Genomic DNA, 23,335 nt, shown 5'->3' with positions numbered 1-23,335 from the left:
TTCCACACCCACAATATACATAAAACATAAAATAAACAAGTTCACCAAGAATAGTAATATAAATCTACAACTCCTCATCAGAAATCCTATGGGCCAGATTTCAAAACTTGAGTTTAAAATCGTATATATAATATAGTATTAGATTAACACTCTCAACAGGGTCTACTAATCAAAACATTAGTATTTCTACAGCGAAATGCATGGATAATTCCCACTAAATGGTAATAAGTAAAGCAGCAAATAGCTTCATGTCAGCTCAGACTGGGTCAAGCTACCAAGTAAGAAGACTCTTGATTTTCAGAGCCTTATAGATTACAGAACTGCAGATAAGAGATCATGAAACTGTAACTTCCAGTACCCAAGAATCTCAGGAAACACCATACTACTAAGTAAAGTGCTAAGCATTTGTAAGAACATCCACCCAAACAAGTATAAACCGCCTACATCTGCGCTAATGAAACTGGCTTTCTCTTCCTAAAGACAGCAAGCAACAAATGCAGAAGTGAACCAAACATAAAAGTCATTAAATCTGAAATAACTTTCTTCCTTGAAAACACACAGAGTCCTAGGGCAGTAAAACAAACAAACAGAAAACAATTAAGCAGTATCTTTATATGTAGTGTTACAGGTTGTAAAATAAATTCTGGTGGGGGCTGGGAGAAACTACAATAATAAAAGCACAAAGCAGACCAGACTGCTTTGGTGATCAAAGTAGAAAGCTTTGCTTTCCCTGGGAAAGGAGCTTCAGAATAGGAAACAGCAATTACTTGAATGAAGGACAATTCTATAAAACTACTTCCCATTTAAACTGCTTTTTGTGAGCTTAAACTAGGTATCATATGTTTCCTGAAGGAGAGCTATAAAAAAATGAGGTGCAGAGATTTAGGAAGAAATAATCAACTGAATGTATCCCATTGTGGAAAAGTTTTAGATGTGATGTCGGCTTTCCAAATAGGAAAAAAGCTGTCTGAAATGGGATGCCATCTGTCTATAAATTTCAAGGAATAGTGACCATCAAGAATATTGGAGAGTCCTTCACTTTTAATCCCCATCTAAAACAGTAAAACTTTAAAAAAAAAAAAAAACAGTAAAACTATGACAATTTCCAAGTTCATTAATTAATGAGATTCTTCCCACCTGTAATATAGCTCCAAGTCTTGGCAAAAGGTAAATGTAATTAATGACTCTAACATTAGTACCTCTACTCTGGGCACAAATACTCAGCCCTAAAAGGACCCTCTAATTTTAAAATAGTAACTGGCAAATCACCACCACCAGCACTGGCAATTTGCCAAAGAAAAGCTTAGAAGTATGAAATTCTTAGAGTATGAAATTCTGAGCTACATACAAAGAAATACATACTTTGTAACAAGCATAAACATGTTACTGTATAAACAAGGAGAACAAGAAGTTTAGTTACCTTTGTATCCTCTGAAACTGCAAGTTCCTAAGTTTGAAACTGACCATCACAACCCAAATAATTAGGTTTTACATCATAAGCCACTGAATGTTTATTTATTTATTTATTTTTAAGATTTTATATATTTATTTGACACAGAGAGAGAGAGAGATCACAAGTAGGCAGAGAGGCAGGCAGAGAGAGAGAGAGGAGGAAGCAGGCTTTCTACTAAGCAGAAAGCCCAACGCGGGGCTCGATCCCAGGACTCTAAGACCATGACCTGAGCCAAAGGCAGAGGCTCAAACCCCTGAGCCACCCAGGTGCCCCTGCATGTTTATTTTTAAAAGCTTTACTAAACTACCCACCCTTGCTATGTGGGATACATTTTAATATTTTCTATCCTAGGTGTTTCATTTTGTATTTCATTCCTTAAAACTTTTGATTTTATGACCCACAAGTGGATCACAACTTAGTCGGAAAAGCAATGCTTTAAAAAAAAAAAAAAAAAAAACTAGCAACAGACCTTAAATACAGGAGTAATTCAATTGGCTTTTACTAAATTGTGTTAGAAGCTCCCTTATGTTTTTCAGCTAGAAAACTGAATGCCAAGCACATCTATTTGCTGATTTCCCTTATGAATCTCCCTCTAAGAATTCTCTGGTTTTCACTGATTCAATATCAGATATACTATCATATCCTATTTTAAATATTACGGTTTTAAGTTTGTTTGGCTTTGAGTTTCCACTGCAACCCTCCTGTCTGCTCTCCCCCCCCCCCAATGAGGATGTGTCCTTTTTAAATGTTTATTTCTTGTACTAAAAATGCAAACAGTCCAGCAATTCTTTAGTGAGAATGAAAACCTTTTTAAAAAAAGATTTATTTCTTTTTTAAAAGATTTTATTTATTTGACAGAGAGAGAGATCACAAGGAGGCAGGCAGAGAGAGAGGAGGAAGCAGGCTCCCTGCTGAGCACAGAGCCCGATGTGGGGCTCAATCCCAGGACCCTGGGATCATATCCCGAGCTGAAAGCAGAGGCCCTAACCTACTGAGCCACCCAGGCGCCCCGAGAATGAAAACTTTTTTAAAGCAATGAGACCCTCTATCATAACCAGTGCCAATAGGCAGTCTAAAAATATCCCCCCCTCAAAAGTCTAGCTCCCTGGGTGATTCTGAGCATTCAAAAGCCCACAATTATACACAGCCTAAAGGTCTGAGAAGAGCCAGTCCTCTATACAGGATGTGAGGAAAAGAACTGCTTCGGAATCAGAGAAGGTGAGAACCAGCCCTCCCAGATTTTCAAATATGGATGGAAGAATCATTCTGTTCTATGAACAAACATTCCAGGACAGTCATCTAAATTTACACTTCGCGGACTTCATTCAAACTCCTAAGACTTGGCTTTTTTACTAAACAGGTAGCTGCACAAGAGTTGTGAGACCCAGACTCCTATGCTGTTCATGGTTCAAGATATGCTTAATGGGCATCTCACAGAAGAGAGATCAGAGAGAGGAGCCTGATGCTACTAAACTAATAACTGAATTGCCCAGTCATTTGTCAGTACCCCTGCTTAATGCTCAAGGACAGAATGATCATCAAGAAGGCAGCTACAATGAAGAGAAGAAAACCAAGCACATGGGAGAGAAGCTTTAAGCTTTCAGTCCATTCCTTTTTTAGAGTTTGAAATGGATCTAAGCGTCCAGAGTTTCACAAAGACTTCTGCAAGTTTCACAGGTAAATTCCAATAGCAATACTGGGACTTCTTCCAAAGCAGATTAAGACTCAGAGCTTATGGCTGGCTTAACTATGACAGCTTCAACAAGTCAGAAACTTAAGATTTATATGAATATAAGGCAAGGATACAATTTTCCCATTTCTCTCCTTTCTGACACATTCTACTCTTAGCAGTCTAGGCATAGAGAGACAGAATCCATAAAACCCTTTATTAACTGCTAAAAGACTAAACTCACTTCAACTCTTCAGAGTCTATGTGCTTATGATCTCATATGTTGGAGCAGATTATACAAAGGCATCACTTTGAAATATCTCAAGTGTTGTCTCACCCTAAAGATGACTTGTAAGAATGTGGTTGTCTGGTATGCTCCCACTTGGTGAGTAATGCTGTAGCCACCACGAACACGCAATAATACTGGGCAGAGACAAAAGAACCAGGTTGACTGGCTTTAAAAATGCCACCACAGTATTTTTTTATTAGGACCAAGTTTTCCCTCTGTACTCCACAGTGAAAATATATAAAAAGGAAAAAGCCATACATATATATAATAAACACACTCAAATCAAGTCACAGAAGTACAGTAAGATTCCATGTAAGTGGTAGCAGGTTAACTTCAGTGTGGATTTGTGACATTAGAAAGAAACAGAATACAACCTTTACTCAGATTAAGCTCCAACCAATCAGTTACAATGGTATCACCTTGTATATTCATAAAACCCAAAATGTTCTGACAAGTATGGCACATAGGAAGCACTCAGATATTTACTGAACTGAACTCTCTAGCAATAACAGATTTGATCTTCGTGATACCCAGATCAGCTTGGGTAGGAAGAACAGGAATGTCCCAGTCTGAAGAACAAAGGAAACTGAAGTACAAAGACGATAAATGGCTTGCCCAGTATTTTTTTTTTTTTTTAATTAAATGGTAAAGTAGGGTTTGAGTTCAGGTTCCCTAGTTCTTAGTTCTTTACCCCCCAAATACCTCCACCCATCACAAACTAAGGAAAAGACAGAACAGTGTTGATATCTGTAAGCTCTGGCAGCCAAAGAATACCAAGTATCATCAGGAAGAGAAGATCTAGGGACAGAAGTCATCTCAGCTCAAGACACAGCCATCCATAATTAAAAGAGTGAAGTTCTGACCTGGCACACCTTAGTAATAGCCTAGGAGATGGCTCAAATCCAAAAGAAACTAATTTTATCAAGGAAATAAGGAGTCATCTAAAGAGATGAGGAATTTCTAGTCTGTCATTGTGAAAAAACAGGTTAGGAGAAAAAGCAAGCCTTGCTGACTAACCACCTAAAATTAGGGGTATGCCCATTAGGGTTAGGACTCTTTAACAACTGAAGTTCTTATATAACACTATGCAGCTAGACAGAACTCCCTAACTTCATTATCCTAGGAAATGGTAGAGACTAAAAATTCAGTAAGACACATTGACTAAAAATGCAGCAAAAATACATATAAGATTTGTGCATTTCACTGTATGTAAATTTTACCTTGAAAAAAGAAAAACTTGAAAAGAGCCATAAACAACAATAGTAACAAAATACGATGACATCTCAATAAAAAAGGAAAATGAAAAAGATGCAATGGATGATCGAGTGAAGTCAGAGACAGTGCAAGCACATTTTCATAACCTTTTCCAGGATGGTGTGAACTCCTGTGGCTGACTCCGGGATTCACTGGCCTGACCAGGCTCATGGGTAGCTTGGATTCCTGAGGCTTTCCTTGTTTTTCATCTCTGCATGCACAACACCCCACAGAGTCAACTCTCAATAGCTGAGAACTGGGGTTCAGTCCTAGCTCTGTCACTGACTGGCAGTGGGACCCAGCAGCAGGCTTTACCTCTGAGTTCCATTTCTGTAGCTCCCAAAACAGAGACTCAGTCTATCCTGCCTGCTTGATGAAATCATGAGGGTCAAACAAAAGTATATATCAAAGCATCTTTAAAAATAAGATGATGCTTACTATTATATTTTAATTATGAACCAGAAACTTCAACCAGTGAATGAGCCAGGGAACAAAGTGATACAAGCAAAGCTAGATTAGCCTCAAATGTTTAAAATCACCCAGGGCAGAATAGTTAAGATATAAAATTCAGGATTAAAAACTGAGGTTTAAAGAAAAAAGTCTCTAGAGTAAGCTGAGTTGGAAGGAGCCTCACAACTCTTCATTGCTTAGAAATTAAAAAATAAAGAAATTCAAGACTTTGCTTTCAGGCTGGACGTAATAAAGAACGAGTGTTGGACCAGCAAAGTTCTATTTATGGCAGCCTAAAATTTACAGAAAAATACACATGGAGAAATAACACGAACTTGATCCAAGCCATTTCTGAAGGAAAAAGAGTGGAACAAAGATCTCCTGAGAAGGCAGGAGGCCTGAACTCCAGCATAAGCTCGGCTTCTCTATTTGTCTCGAGGAAAGTCACCTGGCCTCTCTAGACCTCTGTTTCATCATCACCTAGGAGATGAAAGGGGTAGGGATAGGAAATCTCTGACATGAAAAGAAGATAGGGAAAGGCCATTTTGTATGCCACTATTCTGCACGCTACCTTCACATACCTATGGACCTTTGTTCATGCAACTTGTGCTAACATTTTCCCCCTTTCTCTAATCAATGAACCCTTCCTTATTCTAGCTTCAAAACCTACTCAAAAGCAACTGTGAATGTGAAGTCTTCCCAAATGTGTATACAACACTCATGGTTCCCTTCCATTAGGCTCCTTTCAACCCCCATTAAACCATACTATAGTTGTTTTTAGGCCCAATAGACAGTGATACCAAATATAGTGTTCTTCCCTTCCCCTGAAAGGCAGGAAACATGTTCTATTAAACTTAGAAGTGATGGGCACATGCTAGGTGCTCCATAAAATAGATAACGAATGAATACACATATGCTTAGAGTCCCATTTCATGTGAAGGGTACCTCAAACAGTAGTTCAAAAAAGACACTATTTGGGGTGCCTGGGTGGCTCAGTGGGTTAAAGCCTCTGCCTTTGGCTCAGGTCATGATCCCAGGGTCCTGGGATCGAGCCCCGCATCAAGCTCTCTGCTCGGCAGGGAGCCTGTCTCCCCCTCTCTCTGTGCCTGCCTCTCTGCCTACTTGTGATTTCTGTCAAATAAATAAATAAAATCTAAAAAAAAAAAAAACCACTATTTGCACATTTTAGAAAGGTCTACCTGGTCTGCACAGGTCTCCATGTTGCTCTTTTTCACTGGCGTAGACCTCCATGCACCAAGCGTGGTATGCAAACGAGAACAGATCTTCTATTTTCGCAGGTGGTCGAATTGCATTGTTCAGTCTCTTGAGCCACTCTTGACACTGCTCAAAGGTTGAGAACTGACACCTTTGTAAAGCCAAACAAGTACGGATGTAATTAGCAGATGGCTGACAATGAAACTTGAGGGAAGCCACCATTTCAAGAGTGCCTACGTCCTGGTGCAGTGACAGCTACAATCAAAAGAGCATCAGAGGTGGCCATTCACACGTTCATCATTTATGATAAAAAGAGGTCCAATAAATTTTAGCCAATGGTACAAAATGCCAAAAAGAAAAAAAATGGACGTGTGAAAAACTTATTTTTAGGCTGATGAAATTGCTTCTGAGATTGATTAATGGTAATTATTAAAGTAAAATGGCAGTGTTCTCTTTCATGAATAAGGTTTCCTTCTATGTCTTCCACCAAAGCTTTAGAAAGGTTGTCAAGAAATAGGTTATAACAAAACAAAAAGAACTTCTCCTAAACCTATCAGGCCAAGCTCAAAAATAAATCACAGCACAACTTTTGGCCAGTTTGATAATAATTTCAAAATCTAACTCAGCAATTAGAATAAATCAGCAACTGTAGATCCAAAATAAGACCCTGAAACTTTCAGCTGTGACCATGTAGAGAACCAAACAATTCTATTAGAAATTGTAATTTTAGGTACATATTGTTTGATTCAATTAGGGCAAAAAAATACTTCACCTTTTCAAATGCAGAGAGTGTTTAAACTGAGTAATTAATAAATAAGCTTTTTAAATGTAAGTTGTAGTTAGTATCTATCAAAAGCAAGCCAATCTCAATGGCTAAAAGGCAACTTATATATCTTAAAACAAAGGAGGTCACTTGAACCTCTTGCTCATTCCAATCAATGTGGTTCATCAATATGCCAACACACAGTGTTTACTGGCACTCCAAAATCAAAGAGATAAGGGAATTCAGAACTTCTAGAGCTATTAAATTTAAAAACACATTTCAGGCATCATTTTGCAATCATTAGAGTAAAGATTATATCAGATAAAAACCATAATGGATGTTAAATCAATGGAGAAACTTGACGAAAAGCAGGATATTTTCATTGTCTTAAAGTGCCTTCTATAGATAGTTTATTTGTTGTGAGGGAGAAAATGAAGAAATTGCACAGAAAGCAGGGGACACCTCAACCAGAATGATCAAAATTAACATCACCAATAAGGGACAGATGGACACTGCTTGCCTCCAGATGTAATAGAGTACCCTGAGAAGGATACAACCTACACATATAATACTGTAGCCAAGAATAAAGAACCTCAATTTAATCATAAGGAAACACTGTACAGGCATAAAATGAGAAACATTCAATTGAAAGATTATATTATTTAAAATGTGAATGTCATAAAAGAAAAAAAGGGAGTGAAAAATGTTTCAGAGTGAAGAATGCTAGAGCGGCGCTTGGGCAGCTCAGTCAGTTAGGTGTCAGCTCAGGTCATGATCCCAGGGTCTGGGACAAGTCCCACATCAGGCTCCTTGCTCAGTTGGGAGCCTTCTTCTCCCTCTGCCTGCCGCTCCCTCTGCTTGTGCGTGTGCGCTCTCTCTGACAAATGGATGAATAAAGTAAATAAATTATAAAATAAAATAAAATGAATGAATACATATTTTTAAAAAACTAAGAAGGCTACAGAATCACAGCAACTAAATGCAATACCTGACTTTGCATGGATCCTATCCTGAATAATGTGGGGGTGAGAGAAATGCTATAAAGGGCATTATTAGGTCAAATGACAAAATTGGAACAAGGACAGTAGACTGGATAAAAGTATTATGAGTGTAAAGTTGTGAAGCCTGATAATGATACCATGGTTATGTAAGAAAATATCCCTATTCTTAGGAAAGCACACCAAAGTATTTCAGGGTGAAAAGCCAGGATTACGTAACTTACTTTCAAATAGTTGAGAAAAAGAATCAATCACTCAAACACACACATGCGCGTGCACACACACACACACACGGCACCTGCAAACAATAAAGCAAATGGGGTAAAATGTTAACAATATTGGTGTTCTTCGTAATATTTTAACTGCTGCACTTTTTTTGGTAAATCTGAAATTATTTCCAAGTAAAAAACTTAAAAATTACTTTTCAAATAGGAAAGTAGCCTAAAGATGAAATATTTCAGGCACTAACTACTCAGAAAATATTCCTAACAAGGCTGACACTCAAAAGCTGTTTTTGTTACCAAACCATGAATCCAATCTTTTAATAATACATAGTTTTCCACACTAAAAAACAGCATAAACACATCACATACCTGATAACTTTGCAGTCTTTGCAAGTCAAATGAAGCTGAAATATATCTCGGCATTCAACACTTTCTATAAGCTGTAATGGAACCTGCAATTAAAAAAGACGAAGACCCCTTGTCAAGAAGGCATTAATCCCGCAGTTTTCTCAGTGGGTTCAACAAGAAAGATCCAAAAGCTCTACAAGGGAAAGCAGCAAACAAAGCCACAAAATTTATCTGAATCAGTAGTATTCAAGTGATTTACTACTGAGTCAATTAGGGTTTCCCCTCCTTTCCCTCTAAATCAATAGCCTCAAGTCCTATCTGAGCAGGAAGACAAGGAATGAAAGAGCAGGGAAACAGGTCATCTCTCAAGTATCAAACTCAAAATCTCTCCAGGTACTACTTTACACACTACAGCTAGCTGTGATTTGCAATGACAAAGCAGCTGAAGGGAACCAGAGTGGTAATCTGGTCTTGTTCACAGAGAAGTGCAGATCAAGGTGACGGCAGGACTACACTTATTTGCCCCAAACAGCAAAGTGGACTTGTGGCTTTGTTTTAGCAAAGGAACATCCTGAAAAACATTGGAGATCTAAACTGCCCACAAGCCACACCGGAAAGATGTGTTTGCTTGTCAGACTCTGTGCTCAGCAGAATAGACCCATCTAACATCTAGATGTTAGAATAAACATTAAAGTGGAGGGAACAGGCCACACAGTGGTCAAAGGTCCTAAAACTACCTAAGTCTAATTTGCTTCAAAAGACCAGGAAGATCCCTGTCTGCCAAGTGGGGCTTGATGTATGAACAAGCTGGAATGGTCCTCTCCCTGCCAATCTGGTGAGCAGACTCTACAGAACACAGAAGTAAGGATAATAGCGGGAAGGGCTGGGAGAAGGAAAGGGAGGCAGACAGGGAAAGCATCTTAACAGGTGACAAATCTTCAAGCTGATATCAGAATCCTCCCCCTCTTGGATCAATTCACCTTGACTCAACCCTTGGTTTCAGAAACTAATTTCTAAAACTTCTCAAGAGAGCCTGGTAAAATAATTGTAGATACACTCACTCTTTAGAGAAGGGGTAGACTACTGTTTCTTATACTATATCATGCCCAGGCAAAATATAGCTCTGACAATTCCAAGTAGCATTCCAACAATTCATGTTTAGCACAGGAAGAGACAGGCAGTCTCCAGCACAGAAACAAGAGAGTGCTGCCTGCACAAGGTGGCCATCATCTTAGCTGAGCTAGTTTCAGAAACGGGCTTCCTGCAAACTCTGCCCCACCACGCAATTGCCAGAGTTAGCAGAGAACTCTCAGAAAAATGATGTGAGAATCAAAAAGAAGCCCAGTGCTGGATGTCTGGGATAAGAAACAGAAACTGGGGCAGGGATTAAACAAGAGAAGCAAACAAAATAATATATAGAAAATGGGAGTTTTTACCTCAGAACTCAGAACCTTCTTGCTTAGTTCTAAGTCTATAAAACTAAAACTTCCCTCATAATAGGACTGGGAGTAAGTGAAGAAATCCTGTATTCTGAGAAAAAATGAACTCTGGCCCTCTGGGGTTCTTTTTTTTTTTAAGTTTTCTGGTTTTTGTTTTTTGTTTTTTTAAGATTTTATTTATTTATTTATTTATTTATTTGACAAGACAGAGATCACAAGTAGGGAGAGAGGCAGGCAGAGACAGAGGAGGAAGCAGGCTCCCTACTGAGCGAGAGCCCATGCAGGGGCTCGATCCCAGGACCCCGGGATCATGACCTGAGCCGAAGGCAGAGGCAACTGAGCCACCCAAGCGCCCCTGGCCCTCTGTTTTTCAGTCCAAGTGCTGTGAGAAACTGTAGCTGATGCAGCTAAAAATTCTTTCAAGACCTGTACATCTCAGAAGGAAGAAGGCAATATACATCAACGGGTAGGGATAAGCTGTAATGGAAGAACACATATTAAAAAGATAGAGATAGGTGGCACCTGGGTGGCTCAGTCTGTTAAGCGGCCTCAGGGTCCCAGGATGGTGCCCCACGCCAGGCTCCCTGCTCAGGGGCAAGTCTGCTTCTCCCGCTCCCTAAGTTTGTGCGCACACATACACACTGCCACTTTCTCTCTCCAAAATAAATAAATAAAATCTTAAAAAAAAAAAAAAAAGATGGAGATTGGAAGAGGACACTGATCTGTCTGCAGGTCAGTCCTTTGGGTGCCCTATAAGACACTTATACTGCTTTTGGATGCCCTGTAACAGACTCTCATATTGCATTTGCTTTGTTTTAATATAACCCCTTTCCCTTCTCCCTCCCTCCCCAAAAGTGACTGCAAGAAGCCTGAATTCTAATCTCAAATTTCTAAAATTTTACCAACTAAGTCTGCCTACTTCCCAATTTCCTTGGGCCAATTTCTAACCTGCTTCTATGTTTTCTGAACATCAAATGGTCACAGCACAGGAAGTCCCAGGCAGAGGGAACAGGAAGGGTCTGGAGTGGAGTGAGAGTAGCTTTACAAACCCACATGGAAAGGCTACTCTCTCAGAAGTCACCTGCATCCCAGGTCCCCTTCAGTCACCTTCCTTATAACTATAAAATCTGAAAACCAACTAATGCTAATAGCAGCTGCTGGAGGAAGTGAACGAGCTTTACATGCCCTACTGTTGGATCAGCCTGTGTCCAGACTTCCAGAATAAAGAAACACCTTAGAGCATGCAAAATATTTGCTACCTAAAATGCATTTGATATGCAAATTTTCACACATTTTAACATCACAAATTTAAGGAAAAGGCTAAAAATACCAGATGCTAGTATGCAGATACTACTAGCAAGTCACCATAAACCACCATGTGTACTCAAGTCATAGATATGGAAAACAGATTTTAATGTTCATGCAGACTGTCACATGCAGGGAAGTTTAATATGCAGCAATTAAAAAAAAAGAGACATATAAGAGAGAAATAAGTGATTTTATATACCAAATGAACAACTCCCTTTTTTCTTCTCCTATCTAGCCCAACGTTCCCTTTGATGTTCCCTCCACAGACTGCCTCCTCTTCCAAAAATGCAGAACAGGCCTTCTCCTCTTACACACCCAACCAAAACATACGAAGTTTCTCTACTTTAAGGCCTGCTCCATTGCTTTAGGTTTCTCAGTTTTCCTCACACATCAAGAGGATCTCTTACCATTTCTGTAAGCAGGCAAACCCCATATTCAACCCTACTAGCAAACAATTATAAATTGTCTTCAATCCATACCATTGAATCCAGGCCATTTTATAGCCCAGGGAGGTTAAGCTTCTACACTATAAGCTAGTGGCAAAGACAGGACCAGAATCCATGCACCTGTCTTCTAGCCCAAGCTCCTTCCATTATAATGGTGCACCTTTCCTTCTTCCTCTAAGATTGCCCCTCCTTGCTGTATGGGCTCTACTTTAATGTTTCTCTCAGAATTAAGTGGGCTCTCCATCAGGGACCTTCAAGAGGAGAATAGAATTTAAACCAGAGTCCTTAAGTACAGTTCTATCCATGGAAGAGTACGAAAAAATCTAAAGTCACATACATTCAAATCCTCCCTAGAAAACTGATTCAGTGTTTTGTAGCAACTCATTTTCTTTTTGCTTCTTTCGCCTCTACCTTCTTCCTGCAAGACAATTTTAACTTCCTTTACAGTGATTTTCCTCTTATAATCTCCACAAAACTCGTGCTCAAACGATGCATCAAACACACTCAGTGCTGTTAATTTCTCAAAAGGCCAACAGTTACATCATGGGCATCAAAATCATAAGAGCATCAATCCAAAAAAGCAGAAGAGCAGCAGTTAAAAATTATAATAGACATGCACAGTATTAAAGATCCATAGTACTATCTCACTCCAGAGGGAATTTTACGTCATCATATCCTAGTATGTTTACTTTAATTCTTTCTCAGTTTGTGTGTGTGGACATGCACATGTGCAGTATTTTTAAGCACCAGAATTTAAAAGTGGGATAGGTCTACCTTTTAAAAACAATGCCCTTTTTATAGCCTGAATGGAAAGTACTAATTCTGTACATCCATTTGAATTAAAAATGGCAGTAACTGAGTGAAAATAATGAGTCTAAACCTAAAATCTGTAATAAGCTGTTAAGTATCTGGGCTCTAAATCTTATATAGAAACCAGTCAGAAGAAGACTGTCACCAGTTAAAGATCCAAACTCTACTGCTCACCTTTTATACTTACAAGCTGCTCTTCTAGCACTGATGCAGACACTTCTGCTGGCATATGAATATTGCGGCCAAGGTACATGAAGGAAGGGTTGACAGTAACCTCCTTCTGATACTTGGGTAATAAAGATTTTTGCTATACTACAGTTAGACAAAAGAATGTGAAAAAACGCTAAGGAAAATGTTTGCAGGTGCTACACTTGCACATTTTTCCTAAAAAGCATTAACAGGCCAGCCTGGAAATAGAAGCTTTACTATCTTTTTAAATACTAATTTTGATTTTACAAATTATTCCTAGTTGAAATTCACTTTACATTTTTTGAGGATCACAATTCCATCTGTTTATGTACACACTATGGGGCTTTTTCCTCACTCTACAAATTGTTCTCATCATAATGTACCAGTAACACTTTGTCTAGTAAAATGGAAGGGACTCATGCAGAGAGGACAAATTCTGCTGCTTTGCAAGGTGAGCTTCTGACAGTCAAAACCAACTTGTTCCAAAGCACGGTGCAAAAACCACCTAGGATTCTCATGCTACTTACTGGGATTTCAGAAGCAGCAGACTGAGAGGCAGTCTATTGAATTACACAACAAAAATTGTTTTAAATTTTCATGAATTCACTTGAACACTTGTTTATAAATGAGCTGAGCAAAGAAATAAACCTGTACATATGCAAAAATACAGTTTTGGAAAAGCACAGAATGGGAGCAATTCATACCTTAAATGTTACAAATGAACTCTCCTATAGATGTTCTTTATTCTAGGACTTGAAAAACTGATATCCAGTGAATATATTTAAAGTAATGATATTATGGTATCTAAATCTACAGGCATGTTTTATTCAATGTGCTGTAAAATTAAAAGTAAATATATGATATCAGGTAGCTATTTAAAACTTGATGGTAAGTCATTTTCTAAAGTGCTAAATATGTTGATTTAAAAGGCAAGGAAGGAAGGAAGGGAGAGGGGAGTAGAGGGAGGAGGGGAGGGGAGAGGGGAGAGAGGGAAGGGAGGGGGAGAGGGGAGAGGGAATTGTAAAGGTGGGGCGACACCACCAACTCTCTGGTCTCCCCCCAGGACCTAGTACAGGAACAACCACTGTTTTGTGAAGTAGTAAACACAGGTTTAAGAACCTTAGCACTAACCATGATGTGAGTATTTGTATGGAGAAATCCCAGTCTCTCTTGATCTGAAATGTTTAAAGTTGCTGCAATGCCAAAATACTTTTGAACAACCATTTCTGAGTGCAAAGCCATTATCTTGGGACTTTTACATGACATGCAGGTTCTATGCCTTAGATGGTTATTATGCTGAGATAACACTTTTAGGTGAGGAAATGGGTCAAAAGTAAGAACAGTGTAAGTTTTCTTAAGCACTATACCTCAATCATAATGGGGAGTCAACAATTACAGTATACAGCCTACTACTCATATACTACTGTTAGAGATGATGTTGACACAGTCCTAGTCACACAGAAATTTGTTTTTAAATGAGCTTTAAACCCAAAAAGGGTTTTAAAATGGTCTAATATCCATTTCAAACTCATATTAACTTCAATTCACTTAATATTTACTGAATACCACAGCACCAGGAAACATGCTAATTCTGAAGATACAAACATGAAGAACCAAAAAATTAAAACACACCTCATAAGTGTTGTAAAGGCATGCTTGAGATACTGAAGAAGTCAGAGGCAAGGGTAACAAACTGTCAGGGAGGGAACAGAGAAAGGCTTCACAGAAGTTACCACCTAAAATGGGTTTTGACAGATGAAGAGAAATTCCCCAGGCAGGAAACAAGAGAGAGAATTCAAAGGTGTGTGGTGTGGCTCAATACTTTAAGGAGGGTGGTTTTATTAATAATACAAAGGGGAGAAAGAGGATAAGAGAGAAACTGACAGAAAAGCTGACAGAGACGAAGGATCACACCACTTAGCCTGATACCATGCTAAGTAATTTCATCTTAGAAATACTGAAGAAACAATGGAGGCCTCAGACTGGTAAATGACATGATCAAATCGATGCTTTCTCTCCAACAGACCCTATTTCCAAATAAATCTAAAAACAGCCTCGGAAATACCTGGCTCTAAGGCAGTAAGTTGAGAAATAGGAGACAATATGGAAAAATACAATAACATGAAACTGTATCATCCCCTCATGCAATTTAATTACAATTTCATTAATTCCAATCAGATAAACAAACACAAGATTAAAGTGGGCAATTCTACTAATTATACTGTCCTTACTTTCACAGTGGCTGGGAAGCAAATTCTGGTTGCCAGGATTTTATAGGAGTTTTCATCCTGTTCCCTCCTATCATGACCACCCAATATCAAATGGACCCTTCTGAACACAGTGCTATATGGTATGAATGCACAGCATGCCTCCTCTTTCCTTGATGTATTTTTAGCTGATGGACAGTCAGAGCCCAGATCTACACGCCAGGAGAAATTCAAGCCGAAACAGCTCTTTGATATAAATGTTTAACTACAAAAAATACTACTACTACATAAATAATAAAAGCCAATTATTTTTAAAAAAGGACAGCATTTCAACAAACAAAAGAATTTGACAAACGAGTTATGTAACTTCTGGACCACTGAGTAAAGTAAACTTAAGTGACAGATTTCAATGAACCCTAAAACACACAATGTAAAGTTTGAATGAAAGGAGAGTTCTGAACTTTTATAAGAAGTCTTAATACATTTCTCAGGGCTCGAATCAAACTGCAGAAAGAAAGCCACAATACCAGCAAAGGAAAAAGGAAGAAGGCATTCACTTAGTGGAAGTATATGAACTTGCATATCTTTGTGGTGAAAGCACATTCACTGAAAACTAACGATGGCAGTGCATTGAAGAACCAGATCACTGAGAATACCCTCATAACTGAAAAGGGCAAATGCACTCTTGAGAACTGAGGGCCTCCCTTTTCTTCAGTAATACAGTCCATTATGCAAATAAACATTGTATTTAACATCCATGCTTATTCCACTAAGAAGCAATTAGCATTAACTTCGTCCTATAAGGAAAGTCTGCATGGAGTTCAAAGTACACCTCATCACTTGACATCAAGGTACCAGAAATTATCTCAACTGAGGCAGCTGTTAAATACTAAAGACTGAAGAATAAAAGCCTCTACAGCCTTTGTGTGTAATGATACACCATTACCTAGTACAAATCGTTTGGTGTTACTAAAAAATGGACAATTCAGCTGACAACTACATTTATCATTCTGAATCAAGAGTAAGAGTTGCTTGTTAACCTAGTGTCCCCTGAGTGCTAAAGTAAGTGAGAGAGAGAAAAGCAGAGCACACAATGTTTTCATACCCAACTGTGTATAACACTTCTCTGAGAACATAAACGATTTCTTTGGGTTTTTTTACTTCCTTTCTCCCTCTACTTTAGTGGGAAAACAGTTGGTAATCACTTACATTAACAAGAGACTCCTTGAACTTGATGTGAAGTCTATAATTAGAAAGGGCAATGATGGCATCCTCAGCACGGCCCACATACTCTGTGCTTTCTCCATGAAGTTCGAGAAAAGGAACCTTCAAAATGGAAAAAGAAACCTTTCAGAGTTCTAAAGCAGTAAAGCAAAGTCTTCAAGTACAGGCTGGACAAATGGATAATTAAGACCTGTCACTCAAAAATAAATAAATAAGGGACTTAAAAAGGATGATTTATATCCACATATCAAATATACCTGGTTATTCAAATTCCAGACTATTGAAGGAATGACAGAGAGATGATCCTCTCAAATAACGAATTCTCAAGAAATAAGTCTTTCTAAAAAGAGAGATTGTGGGGTGCCTGGGTGGCTCACAGGGTTAAGCCTCTACCTTCAGCTCAGGTAATGGTCCCAGGGTCCTGGGATCAAGCCCCGAATTGGGCTCTCTGCTCGCCAGGGAGCCTGCTTCCCCCCCTCTCTGCCTGCCTCCCTGCCTATTTGTGATCTCTTTCTCTGTATCAAATAAATAAATAAAATATTTTTAAAAAATAAATAAAATAAAAAGAGATTGCTTTCCAGGTTGCATTTCTACTATGAGTATAGTTTAGGGAAAAACAAAATTATACAGTGCATTACTTCAATCCATTAGCTCTGCTACTGTTACTATGAGGCTAAATACTTACTTCATAATCAAAGTGGCCTGTAATTACCTGAAGATTCTCATCCTCCCGGATCAGCTGCTTCCTGGGAAAAATCTGATTGGCCTGGATGCACTCAAGGCTGTGCCGAGTCTCTTCATCCTGGAAAAACCCAAAACCTTTAAATAATTTCAAAGCTCTCAGTCATCCATATTTTATTTTTCCGCCATGTCGAGTAGCATGATCACAATTCAGAGTCCAGTTACCAAGGTAAACAGGCAGAAAGCTCAAGGAAAAAATATTCATCCCCAAAGTATTCCATACAATATATAAGGTGTCTCTAGTGAGAGAGTACATGGATAAAAAAAAAAGTTTTGAGCATAAAGAACATTTTTACCAAGCACAAATAAATTGTAACACATTACTTGTAAGAGAAACCAAAACAGTTTTTTCTCCTTGCTATAACCTTAAATTCTTATTTTTGAATGCTATATCCTGAATTACTGAAGAATTAAACGGTGTAATATCTACAATTTGCTTCAAAATAATTGGAGGGGGAAGGGTAGAAAGGAAGTGAGTGGGAAACAAATGAAACAGGATTATCCATGAGGGGTAACTGAGAAAACTGGGAAAAGCAGGGGTTCACTAAACCAGTGTGTCTACTTTGGTTAGATGTGAGAGATTTCCACAACAGAAAGGTTTCTTTAAAAATTTAAGTTTAGGAACTGAATCCCTCAAAAACTGAAAACATGTGACCCACTGTCCCTAGTTTAATCTGCCTTAAATCACCAAACATTTCTATTACGACAATTTCAAAAAAAGAAGCACTAGGGCGCCTGGGTGGCTCAGTGGGTTAAGCCGCTGCCTTCGGCTCAGGTCATGATCTCAGGGTCCTGGGATCGAGTCCTGCATCGGGCTCTCTGCTCAGCAGGGAGCCTGTTTCCTCCTCTCTCTCTGCCTGCCTCTCTGCCTACTTGTGATCTCTCTCTGTCAAATAAATAAATAAAATCTTTAAAAAAAAAAAAAAAGAAGCACTAAATTCTCATCTAAATAGCACTTGAACTAATTATAATGTGTATTTTAAAAGTAGTTTTTTATACTATGAATTTTTATGGTTTAGGAAGACAGGAGTAAAGCAATCTACTGGAAAGCCTAACTGTAAATTATTATAGAATCTGTTTTATACAGCACATTTTACAAAAGCAAAAGCCATATTGTGTCCTCTGACAGCATTAAGAATTATAACCACTAATTAGAGGACAGTTCTACCTACATGTTCTGCTTAACACAATTCCAGCAATTCTTTAAATTTCCTCAAAGGAAAAAATAAATCCTACCTATAAATCCTAACTATAAACCCACTTATGGTTTTACCTAATAGCAATCTTAATCATAACACAGTAACACTACTAATGTGGCTCTCAAAGTGAGATCTACAGATTCTAGGACCTTTCAGGAGCTCTATGTGGTCAGAAACACTTCTACATTAGTAGTGAGACATTATCTGCCTTTTTTCACATTGACCTTTGTACTAACAGTACAAAAAGAATTAACAGATAAAACTACTGACACCTTAGTATAAGCAATGACACCAATTTCACTCCAGATGTCTTGGATAAAGCTGAGGAAAAATGATAAAATTTTATTTAATCTTGACCCTTTATTAAGTCTTTTTTTTTTTTTTTAAGATTTTATTTATTTATTTGACAGAGAGAGATCACAAGTAGACAGAGAGGCAGGCAGAGAGAGAGAGGGAAGCAGGCTCCCTGCTAAGCAGAGAGCCCGATGTGGGCCTCGATCCCAGGACCCTGAGATCATGACCTGAGCCGAAGGCAGCGGCTTAACCCACTGAGCCACCCAGGTGCCCTGGTAAGTCTTTTAATATATAGGAAATAATATGAAACACTTATGCTACATACTGACATGTTATGGTTGTCAAGGTAAAGCATCCGTGCAATGGTTGTTTTTGGTTTTTTTTAAAAGATTTTATTTATTTATTTGACAGTGAGACAATCGAGAGAGGGAGCACAAGCAGAGGGAGGGGGAGAGGGGGAAGCAGGCTCCCCGACCTAGCAGGGAGCCCAACGTGGGGCTCAAATCCCAAGACCCTGGGATCATGACCTGAGCCTAAGGCCAACACTTAATGACTGAGCCACCCAGGTGCCCCTGTGCAACTGTTTTAGTTAACAGCTAAACTAACCAGTCCCTCCCCCGCCATTAAATACCATTTTAATTGAAAGAACATCTGACAAACTATAATTCAGATTTAAACTCACAGGGTTTTTTTCCTACAAATGACATCATTAATTACTAATGATAAAGCTTTTATGTGAAAATTTGAATCTTGGAAAACGCATCATCTGCTAAAATGAAGAGCTCCACAGATTGCCAATACTTAAGCAGACTTTTCTGACAAAATCAGAGCCAATACTACCAAATGTGATTTTTATTTTCTTTTTTTTAAAGATTTCATTTACTTATTTGTCAGAGAAAGAAGCAGCACACACGTACACAAGCAGGGAAAAGCGCAGGCAGAGGGAGATGCAGGCTCCTGCTGAGTAAGAAGCCCAAATCAGGACCCAAGCTAAAGGCAGATGCTTAACCAACTAAGCCACCCAGGCACCCCCCAAGTGTGATTTTTGAAAGAAATTACAGAGGTGCCTGGGTGGGTCAGTCAGTTAAGCATCCAACTCTCAATCTCAGCTCAGGTCTCGATCTCGATCTTGGGATGATGAGTTCAAAGTCCTACAATCGGTTCCATGCTGGGTGTTGGAGCCTACTTAAGAAAATAAAAAGTAGGGGCATCTGGGTTGCTTAGAGGGTTAAGCCTCTGCCTTCAGCTCAGGTCATGGTCTCAGGGTCCTGGGATTGAGCCCCGCATTGGGTGCTCTGCTCAGTGGGGAGCCTAGTTCCCCTTCTCTCTCTGCCTACTTGTGATCTTTCTGTGTGTGTCAAGTAAATAAAATATTCAGAAAAAAAAAAAAAGAAAAGAAAAAAAATAATAAAATTATAAAGAGAAATAGGTCTATATTTGAAAGATCAACATTATTCAATTAACAATTATTTTCAAAATGACAAATGCATAAATAACGTTACAAAATCATGCACGGATAAAAAAGATCCATTTGAAGTGCAAGATAGACCAATGGCTTTAAATGTAATAGAATATATTGGGGCACCTGGGTGGTGCCGTCAGTTAAGTGTCCAACTCTTCATTTCAACTCAGGTCATGATCTCAGGGTCGTGAGATCGAGTCCCGTGTCCGGCTCCATACTCAGGGCAGAGTCCACTTAGGATTCTCTCTCCCTCTCCCATTGCCCCTCCCCCATCCAAAATAAATAAATCTTTTAAAAAACTGTAATATAATGTAGTAATAAGTTCACTGATACGGTTTCAGATTCCACAATGCAACTAACTTTTAAAGAAATATTACTTGCCCCCCCGCAAAAGGAACATATATTCCTTGCTTTGGTATAACAGAAGAATACACACAATATTCTCCAGATGGAAAAACTATTAAAATATTCTTCAAACTATATATCCATGTGAGGCCAAATTTACTTCATATTTTTCAACATTTTTTTTTCAACAACAAATTTTAACATATTAAAAGCAAAAGTAGATATGAGGATCTAGCTATCATCTATTAAGCAAAACATTAAAGAGATTTGTAAAAATTTTAAAATAATGCCACTGTTTACACTATCTCTGGATGAGGAAAAAGTTACTTTTCATCAAAAATGTGATTTATGTCAACATTTAGTCGGTTTTTGTTACTTCTTTTTTTTTTTTAAGATTTTAAGTAATCTCTACACCCAACATGGGGCTCAAACTCACAACCCCAAGATCAAGAGTTACGTGCTCTACCATATAAGCCAGCCAGGCACCCCGGTTACTAGTGTTTTTAAATGAACAAAAGAACATTTTAAAGACTTCTCAGGTTTAATTCCTAATAAAGTATAGACAGACATACCCTATGTAAACAAAATCTCTCTAGGGTCCTCAATAATTCAGCAATGTAAGAAGGGATCCTCAAAGCAGAGCTATAGTTTTCTCAACTCTATCTACTATACTGCAACTCAAAATACCATTCAGGTGGGCTCATTTCAAGTCACACTTCCTCTAAAACCATTCTTCCAGCACTAATCTGTGACCAGAAGAGCCATTCAGAAATTGAGTAACAATCCCTCACCCATCTACCACCATAAAAGCAGTCTCTTGGCTACTAGCTGACTGGGCCCATTCCATCCACCCACTTTATTTTGAGGCAGAAGAATCTTACCTTTTAAAGGTTTGATATTCAAAATATAGAAAGACATTACTGACTTCAAGTTCTAAAAATAAAACTGTAACAGCTTTACAAATGGCTCATGAAATCCAAAAAAATTTACGAAACATCAGTCATCATTAAATAAAGTCGTGTTATATCTGAAAACAAATGAGGTGTCAACAGAGTCACATCCCTAGGGCTGTGAGGTATTTACCTTGATGAATTAAGAAATTATGACTGATAAATAATTATAAAAGTTAAAGTATAAAAAATTCAATTTCTCATAGTAAAAAAAAAGTTTAATCAATGCAGTATATTTCAGTAAGGTTAATATCATGTGGCTTAGAACCTCTAAAAATATAATTACTTGGGGTGTACAAAGGTTTGTAAAAAGGCTCTACTCCCATAAACACCAAAATAACTTGTCAGATAAGAAGAAATCTGTGTCAGTCTGTTCCATTTTTATCCCTCTTCAGTCATTTCCTCCGAGGTCAATGACTGAGTGAAGGAATAACAAGGGATACAGTTATATTTGGAAGGAACTCATTTTTCTGTAAGTGTTACCTTTTTTTCTTTTAACCAATTCTATTTCCATTATTAAGAGGTAGCTCCTGACCCAAAGATCATTGAGTATTTACACTTAAAACCAAGAAAAGATAAGAGGAATCTTGATTTTAGGAAGATTTTTCTCACAAAAAGCAACAGAGGAAAGGTAGGGAACACTATGAGGGGGGATGCTTTTAAAAATTACTACATAAAAGGGGGGCACCTGGGTGTCTAAGTCAGTTAAGCACTGGATTCTTGATTTTGCTCAGGTTGTGATCTGGGGGTTGTGAGCTCGAGCCCTGTGTGAGGCTCTGTGCTCAGTAAGGAGTCTGCTTGAGATGCTCACCTTCTCCCTCTGCCCCTCCCCCAGCTCTAAAAATCTTTAAAAAATTATTGCATAGGCGCACCTTGGTGGCTCAGTCATTCAGTGTCTGCCTTCAGCTCAGGTCATGTTCCTGGGATACTGGGATCAAGACCGGAATCGGGTTTCCTGCTTGGCAGAGAAGCCCGCTTTTCTCTCTCCCACTCTCCCTGATTGTGTTCCCTCTCTTGTGCTCTCTCTCTCTGCCAAATAAATAAATAAATAAATTTTTAAGAATTATTACATAAGGGGCGCCTGGGTGGCTCAGTGGGTTAAGCCTCTGCCTTCGACTCAGGTCATGATCCCAGGGTCCTGGGATCAAGCCCCGCATCAGGCTCTCTGCTTAGCAGGGAGCCTGCTTCCTCCTCTCTCTCTCTCTCTCTCTGCCTGCCTCTCTGCCTACTGGTGATCTCTCTCTGTCAAATAAATAAAATCTTTAAAAAAAAAATTATTACATAAAAGTAAACATGCCTCCCTGGCATCACATTAACTTTTTAACTCACACAAACATATAGGCCTAAACTTTTATTCTCTTCAAGATCATTTTACAGTCATTCATTTCTTCAAGTGATTACTGGACCTAGTTTTTTACTGACCTCTCAATAGCACAGAATCAAAATACTGTAGCAAGCTAAAAACAAAACCAAAAATGAGAAGCCATTACAAATCTACAAATCTATTCTTGCTGGCACATTCACTTGGATGCTAATCTATGCTAATGTATATAACCAAAGTAGCCAGTGAAAACTAAAGATGGAATGAATGGCATTGAACATATCAGAGAATTAAGTCAGCAAGGCAAGATCATGAAGTAATATTTTCTTCACAGTCAAATAAAATAAGTGTGCTTTTTAAGACTATCTCAATTCACATTACCTATAAGGCTTTACAGCGGATTTCCCCCTTATACATAAATATGCATTTAATCACTAAGGACTTAATTAATATTAGGACAAGCTACTGACATCCTAAAATGGTATTTCATAACATAAGTTAAATTAACTGCCTAATTTATTACTTTCTAAATTTCATGGGTAAAAAAAGGTCAAACCTATTCTGATAGAATAAGGAGCTGGAAGGAGACAAAAGGGAAGGAAGAAACAGACTAGCAAGTCTTGGCCTCCTAAGAGGCTTGCAAAATTTCTCCCAGGCTACAAGTAGTAATTTATTAGTACTAGGGAGCATATATTCCATATGGTCGATTTCCTAGTATTGCTGAGGGACACCAGATA

General features: G+C 38.4%; 1 protein-coding gene across 6 annotated transcripts in view; it reads right to left on the bottom strand.

The window, feature by feature from the left end:
• MTMR3 (myotubularin related protein 3) overlaps positions 1–23,335 on the bottom strand; it is a 139,966-nt gene that overhangs the window by 26,001 nt on the left and 90,630 nt on the right. For all 6 annotated transcript variants that reach the window (XM_059408796.1, XM_059408799.1, XM_059408800.1 and 3 more), the window contains 4 exons: positions 16,999–17,088; positions 16,272–16,388; positions 8,685–8,767; positions 6,315–6,481 (listed from right to left, as the gene is read on the bottom strand). In XM_059408796.1, coding sequence (XP_059264779.1) covers positions 6,315–6,481; positions 8,685–8,767; positions 16,272–16,388; positions 16,999–17,088 — 457 coding nt within the window. The remainder of the gene's footprint in view (positions 1–6,314; positions 6,482–8,684; positions 8,768–16,271; positions 16,389–16,998; positions 17,089–23,335) is intronic.

Source organism: Mustela nigripes, chromosome 8 (genome assembly GCF_022355385.1).
Source record: "Mustela nigripes isolate SB6536 chromosome 8, MUSNIG.SB6536, whole genome shotgun sequence".
NCBI classification, from domain to species: domain Eukaryota; kingdom Metazoa; phylum Chordata; class Mammalia; order Carnivora; family Mustelidae; genus Mustela; species Mustela nigripes.
This window is presented reverse-complemented; position numbering and strand designations above follow the sequence as displayed.